This window comes from Artibeus jamaicensis, unplaced genomic scaffold (assembly GCF_021234435.1).
Source record: "Artibeus jamaicensis isolate MK-2021 breed Jamaican fruit bat unplaced genomic scaffold, CSHL_Jam_final contig_47, whole genome shotgun sequence".
Lineage (NCBI taxonomy): Eukaryota > Metazoa > Chordata > Mammalia > Chiroptera > Phyllostomidae > Artibeus > Artibeus jamaicensis.
Window position 1 is genome coordinate 222,872 of NW_026521848.1, and position 9,310 is coordinate 232,181.

Genomic DNA, 9,310 nt, shown 5'->3' on the forward strand with positions numbered 1-9,310 from the left:
AAATAAGCCAGGGATAAAAGGACAAAAACTAAATGATTCTACACATATGAGGTACATAGACTAATCCAATTCATAGAGACAGAAAGCAGAATGGTGGTTACCAGGGGCTGGAGGAAGGGAGAGGGGGAGTCACTGTTTCATGGGTACGGAGTTTCAATTTTACCAAAAAGAAAATTAGTTCTAGAGATTGGTTGCATAATTACATGCATACACTTAATGCCATTCATCTATATACTTAAAAATGATTCATGTGGTGCCCTGGCTGGTATAGCTGAGTGGATCAAACATGGGCCTACAAACCCAAGTGTTGCCGGTTTGAATCCCAGTCATGGCACATGCCTGGGTTGCAGGTCAGGTCCCCCGTAGCGGGGCACGTGAGAAGCAACCACACGTTGCTGTTTCTCTCCCTCTCTTTCTCCCTCCCTTCCCCTCTTTCTAGAGATAAATAAATAGAATCTTTTTTAAAAAATGATTCATGTGGTAAATTTCGTTAAGTGTACTTTACCACAATTTTTTAAAAGTTAAAAATAAAAAGTACATATTCAGTATCCTTCTTTTAAAAATATGTAAAATATACCATTTCAATAACAACAATAAACAGGATCAATAATAGCAAACATTTTGCCAGGCACTGTCCTAAATTCATTACAGATTTATGTAAATAATCTATTGCTGCATGACAAATCATCTCCTCCAACTTAGTGGTTAGTTAAAACAACAAATATTTACCGCTGACACAGTTTCTGTAGGTCAGTAATCTGGCGATGGGGTAACTCAGTGCTTCTGGTTCAGGATGTCTAATGAAGTTACAGTCCGCATGGTGGCCAGGCGCAATGGTTCTTTGAAGATCTGAGGCTGGAAGATCTGCTTCCAAGACGGGTCATTCACCTGGCGCTGATTGTTGGCAGGACGCCTCCGCTCTTCCCCATTTGTGTCTTTCCATTGACAGTTTTACTGTAGTTACATCATGATGGCTGACCTCTCTCGAAGTAAACCAACCAAGAGAAACAAGGAGGACTCTTTTTATGGCCTGGTTCTGGAAGTCACATGCTAACATTTCTGTCACATTCTAGTAGCTAGAAGTTAGTAGTTATCAAGTGCAATCTATACTCAAGGGAAGAGGAATTAGGCTCCACCTAGTGAAAGGAGTGTCATAGAACCTGTGGACATATTGATATTTTATTTTATTAAAAGTATTTTATTTATTTCCTTTTAAAGACAGGGGAAAAAAGGAAGAGAGGGAAACATCAATGTGGGGTTGCCTCTTGTGCCCCCTGCTGGGGACTTGGCCTACAACCCAGGTATGTGCTCTGACTGGGAATTGAACCAGGGATCCTTTGGTTCACAGGCTGGCACTGGTCCACTGAGCCACACCAGCCAGGGCAACATATTGATATTTTAAAACAGCTTCATACATTCTTTAAATCCTGACAATCCAACAAGGTGGAGACCGTCATTCACACATCACAGATGAGGGAACTGAGGCACTGAAGGTCAGAATCAAGACAAAGAAGGGGCAGAATCAAGACTAAAATCCAGGCAGTAAAACAGGGGAGCATTTTCTTAATCACTAATACCAACCAGTAGGAAAAAAGAAAAAACAACTATAGAAAAAATATTTAAGAAAGAGAATTGACAGGCTTGGTAACGGGTTGGATATGAGAAGTGCTAGCACCCAGGATGACACCAAGCACAACTTCTGTATTCCTTGAATCCAGGAGACCTGTATCCAGGAGTGGCAGGAAAGCAGAGAGACTAATAATATAAAGTTTACAGAGTGAGAAAGAACTATGGTCAATTTGACAAGGCAAATGATTTTTGTCCCAATTTCTTCATTTTAAATAAAGCTGTTAATATTACCTACCTGGCGGGATGTCTGTGAGGATTAAAGGAGATCGTATGAGCAAAACGACGTTTCAGGGTGACTGGTACAAAGTAATAACTCAATAAACAGCAGCATTCAAGTATATCTATTAGTAAAATAGTCCATTGAATTCTTTTTATCTATATAAATATCATCCTATTGAAATGCTGCTCCTCCCTATAAGTTTGAGTTGTTGACTCTAACTTTCACAGTCCCATTTTGCTAAAAAGAAAGAGAATGCATTTCCTTTGGTCTCCTGCGCTGGGCGGGAGGAATAAGGGACTAAGGCACTGCTCAGTTCATCAGAATGTGTGAGTGCCTCCGACTCAGTCACTCTGTTTGTGCCCATTGCATGGATGAGGAAACTGAAACCTGGAGCCAAGCAAGGTCACAAGACAGGTTACTGGCAGAATCCAGTTTTTAAGAACCGGATTTTCTACAGATAAAGAGTCCTCACTTCCTCATTCCTCATCTTCCCCACGCCCTCACCCTTGCCCAGAATCTGCACGGTGAAGAACTGGGCACTTTTTCTGAGAAGGAAGTTGGATGATCAGTCCCTTCAAGCCGGAGGAACTCTTAAAAAAGGGAAGGAAACCCCCCTCCTCAACTTCTTGAGTACCTCTGAATGAGGAAGGGTTTTTTTTCTAGTTATGAGGCAGGAGGATGCACTCTCCTAAGGGAAAGTGTTTGTGGCCCACGTTGGGGGAGAGACCTGCGGGTTATGGGGTATCAATAGGTTTATTTATTTTGTGAAGAGGGTATCTGGGAGAAACAGCTGCACTCAAACTTCATCAACCAAACTGCAGATGGCGGCTTCTGAACCACGCCCCAAATGGCTGAACCGTGGGTCGCCCCTGGACAGACTTTTCCCAAAATGGAGAGAGGAGAGAGAACGTCCATCAGAGATTAGCCTCGCCCCCCGCAGGCAGCTAGGGCCAATTAGCGACCCGCAGGGCGGGTACAAGGCCAGGGGAGGAGGCTGCTGTTGCCCCAGCAACAACCAGAGGAGAGAACGTAGGCAAACGCGGCCTCTGAGAGATCGTGGCGCCTCGGATCTCTCGCTGCCGGGAAGATCCGGGGAGAAGCGCGAGCCAGGCCTTGGAAGTCGGCGCCGGCGGAGAGAGGGACAGGTCAGGCCCATGAACTCCAATTTCGGTGCCGCTTTCGCCCATCCTAACCGTTAGCTGTTAAGGTGTGAAAAGCGCATGCGTACGGTTAGAGGCGGGGCTTTGGTGCCTGCTCTTAAAACGCATGCTCCTCGCAGAGCTGAGGGGGAGGGAGGAGCTGAGGCGAGGGGCGGGGCTTTAGTGTTTGTGGGAGGAGCCATTGGCCTCTGGGGCGGGGCTTTCTGTGCGCTGAGCCAGAAGGTTGTTTTTGAGTCAGGTGTCCGCTCTTCAGGCCCTCTGATCCCTTAATTTTTTTGGCGCTCTCCTAGAGAGGCATTTAGGATCATGGTTAAGACCGCAGCCTCAGTAGTTTGACGAAGCTACTTTGAAATCCTAGTACTGTCCCTTGTTTGGAGGGCCTCAGTTTCCTCCTCCCTCAGGTGGAAATAATAGTACACTTACAGGGTTATGATTCTATTTTTACCCTCTCAGGGTCATGGCTGAGGTGCACGTGATTGGGCAGATCGTAGGGGCCACCGGTTTCTCAGAAAGTAGCCTCTTCTGCAAGTGGGGCGTCCACACAGGTATACCCAGACCTGGTTCATTTCCCCACCAAGACTCCCAGGCCAGGGAGGTTCCTCGCTCCTTCCTTGACCCCGCGGCCCAGTCCCTGGTCCTTATTTTCCATTGGCTCTCTGGACGCCTAGCCGTGTACCACACTGTCCATAGTGTCTCATGCGCCCTTCTTATCACTTCCCATCCCATCTCTGGGGACTCTAGCTTCTACTGTATGAACACACAGCCCCTAAGGATTTGGGGCTGTAGGCTAGACCCCACACCCAACCCTCAGAACACTGCACAGCCCTAACCCTCCCGTTTGGAATGCATTCACTGCCTTAGGGGTGTCCTCGGTCTCTCTCTCCCATCTCAATTCTTTGCTTACAGTCTCCATTTATTGAGTTCTTATTGTAAAATGGAAGTTTCCATTCCAGACTTACCGAGGAAAGGCTACCCGCCTATATTCATAATTCTGTGTGAGAAAGTAGGAACAAAGTTCTGGTAATCATCCAAGTCCATCCTCGTGGCCCAGGACGGACCTCCGAGGCCCCAGTTTCATGCCTCGCCATGTGAAGCAGAATAGTGTGGTGGTATGTTATAATGGGTTAGGGCTGCCAGGTCTGGGCTCAAATACTAACTCTCCCACCTAATAAATTAGGGAGCCTCTTTGAGCCTCAGTTTCCTCATTTGAAAATTAAGCTAATAACAGAGGCAGCATAGTATTGAGGTTAAGAGTACAGACTGCCTGGGTTCAAAGCCAGTTGTTTATTATGTGGCCTTGGGCACGTGTCTTTGCCTCAATTTCCCTGTCTGTACAATGGCAGTAATAACAGCACCTACGTCATGGGGTGGTTGTGTGAGCTAAATGAGTAAGAACAGCACTTAGGAGGGGACCTGGCCTAGTAATTGTTTAGTAAGTGTTCACCCTGCTCAGGTAAAAGTTGGATGGGGTCTTGTTGGTAAAGCCAGGGGTACGCTGCCCAGCACACATAAATGCCTGTGTAACAAGTAATTGCCATCACAATATCTTCAGGCCCTGGGCCCTTAGCGATTTCACTGGTGGTAGGGTGGTTGAGATTCCCTGGGAATTTGTGGCCCTCTGGCTGAGCAGATAGAGGCAGGCTTTGGAATCAGAGTTGGTTTCCAGTCTGTGCCCCACCTGCTCTGTGATCCTGGGCAGATGCTGTCTCCTTTTGGAGCCTCAGTTTCCTTGTCTGTAAAGTGGGAAGTTTGTCCTCCATAGGGGTGTTGGGAAATACTGTATGTGAAAAGCTGGACTCAAGGCCTGGTGCTTTCTTTGCCTGGACCAGAGGCAACAATAACTCATATGGTTTTACAACTGCAGGGGACTGTTGACGGGGGAGCAGTTAATCCCACAGAGAGTTCAGAGGTAGTCAGATAAAGGGCTTGGGCCCTGCAGTCCAATAGAGCTCAGTCTGAATCCAGCCCCACCACGGCACCCAGGTCTGCCACAGTCCTGCTGCACCCTGCATGGAGAACAGTGCTGGCACACAGTAGGTGTTCAATAAATATTTGTGGAATGAATGGACAAGTGACTCCTTCTGGGAGTCTGCTTCTTTACATGTGAAGCAGGGGTTACATTAGCACACCTTCCAGGCTCATTTATTTGTCCAACAAACATTTTTTGAGCATCTTCTGTATACTAAAATCTGGGTTTGATGTGGGGATCCAGCAGTGTACAAGATCCCTGATCTCCTGGGGCTCATAGGAGGAGAGACAAAATAGACAAGCAGATAAAGAAATGCGTGTAATGCCCTGGTGTACCTCAGTGGATTGAGTGCCAGCTTGTGAACCAAAAGGTCGCTAGTTTCATTCCCAGTCAAGGCACATGCTTGGCTTGGGGGCTGGTCCCCAGTTGGGGGAGCACTAGAGACAACCACACGTTGACGTTTCTCTCCCTGTCTTTCTCCCTCCCTTCCCCTCTCTCCAAAAATAAGTAAAATCTTAAGAAAAAAAGAAATGACTGTAATGATTACAGATGGTGGTAGAGATAAAGTAATAGGGGCTAATTTTGGATTGGAGGGTGAGGGAGGACCCCTCTCTAAAAGTGGCACTTGAGGTGACCCCTGAAGGATGAACAGAAGCCAGGCATGGGGACATCCAGGAGCATGGCTTTGTAGGCAGAGGGAACAGCCAGTGCAAACGCCCTGAGGAGAGAAACAAATATAGGACCAGTGAGGCTAGAAATAGTGAGGGGTGGGGGGGTGATGGGATATGAGTTCAGGGGGTGAACACAGGCCAGATACAGGGCTTCGTGGGCTCTGGGGAGAGTTTGTAGACTGGGGGTGGGGTGGGGATTCAGAGTCCTAGAGGGAGGATTAAATGAATTCATCACTAAAGTGCTTAGCACAGCATCTGGCATTTGGTAAGCATTCGGTGCATTTTTGCTCTTAGTCTCGCCCTCAGTAGGACGGGTATTACTATGTGCCTTCCGCATTGAACTCATGCTCTTTGTTGAAGTGCACCCTTGGTACCATCTTAGTCCATGGACCAGGACAGTGAATGCAGGGTGAGAATAGTAACTCTGACACCCAGCACTCACTGTGCCCCAGCCACTCTTCCAAATACTTAGTCTGTATTAGCTCATTTAATCTGCTCACAAAGTGACAAGGAATGCATTATTACACCCGCTTGACTGATGGGGAGACCAAGGCAGGGAAAGGTAACTTGCCCAAGGGTGCACAGGCAGGAAGAAGTACTGCCAGGGATTTGAACCCAGACATTTGGCTCCAAAGTCCATGCTTTGTATCCCCTGCCCCCCAATACCAGGGAGGAATGGGTCTCACAGCCACAATGGCATCCCCTCCCTGATGGCTGCCTCCCTGCCTTCCCTGCCCATCAGTGACCTGGTTCTCATTGCAGGGGCAGCGTGGAAGCTCCTGTCAGGTGTTCGGGAAGGCCAGACACAGGTGGACACCCCCCAAATAGGGGACATGGCCTACTGGTCTCACCCCATTGATCTGCATTTCGCCACCAAAGGCCTCCAAGGTGGGTTTCTGGCCCGGGCCCTATGCCAGGCCGACAGGATGGGGGTGAGCAGTACCCAGTGGGGCTGGTCCTGGGAACACCAAGTCCTGACCCTGCTCTCTACCCTTTGAGTCCCTTTCCCAGCCAGGCCTGGCCCTGGAGAGACTGAGCCAAGGCCTCCCATGGCTGGCTTTGGAGTGTGCCAGAGGCCGGGGAAGGAGGGAGAGAGGGGAAGGCGAGGACCAGGGGAAGAGGGGAGGTGGCTTTCGAAGAGAGAAACCGAGAGAGTCTGCAATCAGGAGGAAGCTGGAGGAGTTATGTGAGAGAGAGGCAGGGCTGCTGGCTGTTCTCAGGCAGGGCTCCCCAGCTGTTCGGAAGAGAAATGAGTATTCGGGGGAGGAAGGGTATCAGCAAATCTTTTTCTGGTGGAAAATTTGGGTCATTGGAACGCAGTGGATTCCAGGCAATAGCCTGGGTAAATATGCCATATATTTTAACAATATAAATAATATTTACTAAGTCCTGCCCCTGAGCCTGACCTGTGATGCCAGGGAGATGTCAGTGATTGAGACCGCCCCCAGCCCAGCCCTCGCAGGGTTCACCATCCCATGGGGGAGACAGACCTGTTCCCAGACAGTGGCAGCCCAGAGTGGGCAGGAATGGGATAGGGAATTCTAGAGGGCAATGGGAGCCAGGGATGGGAGGCTCCTGACTGCTGGGGAGTTCAAGGAGGGCCTCCTGGAGGAGGGGACGTTTGAGTTTTGCTGTGAGGGGCCAGTGGGAGCTACTAAGGCAGAGAGAAGGAAGAAGGTTCAAGGCAGAGGTCTGTGTGGAAGGCTCAAAGGATAAAGTGAGCCAGGGCATTTAGAAGGTGGAGAGAAAGCAGGAGGACTGCAGGGGGGGGAGGGGACAGGGGATGGGCCATACAGGGCCTTGAATGCCAGGCTGCAGAGCTGAGGCCATCCCCTGAAGTGGGGGAACCCACAGGTGACTGACAAGTCAGATTTTGCTTCTAAAATGCCCTCTGGCTGCTTATGGGTGGTGGATTGGAGGGTGAGGCAGGTAATCGTCCTTCCATTCTTCAGACCTGAAGTCCTCCACTGGTCCCACCAGGCAGCTCCCACCTGAGGGCCTTTGCACAGGCTATTCCCTCTGCTGAGACTGCTCTTCCCTAGACGTCCTCATGGCCCACCCCCTTCCTTCCTTTAAACATTCCCTCAAATGTCCCCTTCTTAGTGAAGATTTTCTTGATCACCCCCTACATCCCACCCCCACCCTAACTAGCTTTATTTTTCTCCAGAGCAGTTATCACCATCTGACATACCCTATAATTTGCTTATTTACTATGTTCGTTGTCTAGGATGTCAGCTACACCAGGGCAGGAGTTCTGGTCTGCTCCATTTACCCCTCTGTCCCCAGCTTCTAGGACAGAGCCTAAGCACAGAGGGGCTCAGACAGGAAGGCAGAATGGAGCTGGATCTCTAAGGGCCTTGCCCACCAGGCTAAGGAACTGAACTGTATTCTTAGGACAGTGGGAAACCTATGGGAGGAGAAAGATGCTTCCAGGTGCCAGGTGGAAGTTGGATTGGAGGGGGCAAGAAGGAAGGCCCTGAGCCCAGAGAGGACAGGGCAGGGATGGGGACGGTGTCCAGGACAAGGCCCAAGGAGCTTACTTTCCCCTGAGCTAGGCTGACCTGAGATGGGGACACAGAGGATGCCACAGAGGGGAAGTCAGCAGAGACTAGTTTCAGAGAGCCTTGAATGCTAAAGTTGGATTTTATCCTGAGAGCATTAGGGAGCCATGGCAGGGGAGGAACGTGGATTTAGAAATAGCCCTTTGGCTACTGTGTGGGAGTGGAAATCCCGAGAGGAGGCTGGGGCAGAAACCCAGGGGGGGAAGGACTGAGCCTGGAGTCTCTAGTGGGGATCAAGGAGGTGGGGGGGGCGGGCCAGGATGTGGAGCTGCACCCATTCCTCTCTCCCTCCTGTCTTGCAGGCTGGCCCCGGCTCCATCTCCAAGTGTGGTCCCAGGATAGCTTCGGCCGCTGCCAGCTTGCTGGCTACGGCTTTTGCCATGTGCCCAGCAGTCCAGGCACCCACAAGCTGGACTGCCCCACATGGCGGCCCCTGGGCAGCTGGCGGGAGCAGCTGGCACGGGCCTTTGTGGGTGGCGGGCCCCAGCTGCTGCATGGGGATGCCATCTACAGTGGGGCCGACCGCTACCGCCTGCACACAGCTGCTGGTGGAACCGTGCACCTCGACCTGGGCCTGCTGCTGCGCCACTTTGACCGCTATGGTGTGGAATGCTGAAGGACTCTGCCTCCGCAGCTCCCATCCACATCCGCGGACACCCATGAGGGGCAGAACTATACAGTGGTCAGAAGCGTGGGCTCTGGAGACTGCCAGACCTGACCCCAGTCAAGGCATGCCCAGCTTCTGGCCTGGCTAGCACCTCGTCTCCCAGCTGTCCCTCTGAAGTCCAGTTTCCCCATCTGTGAAATGGGGGTAGCAAGTGTGTGGGGCCCCAGGGATTTGGGAAAGAGGCTGCCTCCTATATCGAATGCTAAATAAAAGAGCTGTTCTGACAGGTGTGTGTGTGCCTTCCTGATTCCTGACCTGTCAGGTGGCCTGTGCCCCATCCTCCTACTGATCCCCACCTTCTGTCAGATTCGCCTCCCCCATCCTTTGCCTAAAGCTCTGACCCCCCTTCCCACTTGGTGTCGCCTTATGAGCCCCTCTCCTTTGGGGCATTCCCTTACTCTGTGCCCCTCTCCCCCGGTCTCCCACTCTCCCC

The 9,310-nt window shown here is 50.6% G+C and overlaps 1 protein-coding gene across 1 annotated transcript; it reads left to right on the plus strand.

Moving 5' to 3' along the window:
* Positions 1 to 2,812: 2,812 nt before the first annotated feature.
* B9D2 (B9 domain containing 2) lies at positions 2,813 to 9,103 on the plus strand. The gene is made up of 4 exons (XM_037157666.2): positions 2,813 to 2,994; positions 3,463 to 3,554; positions 6,412 to 6,537; positions 8,513 to 9,103. The coding sequence occupies exons 2-4, from the start codon at positions 3,467 to 3,469 to the stop codon at positions 8,824 to 8,826; spliced, it is 528 nt and encodes a 175-aa protein (XP_037013561.1). The 5' UTR covers positions 2,813 to 2,994; positions 3,463 to 3,466; the 3' UTR covers positions 8,827 to 9,103.
* The last annotated feature ends 207 nt before the right edge of the window (positions 9,104 to 9,310 follow it).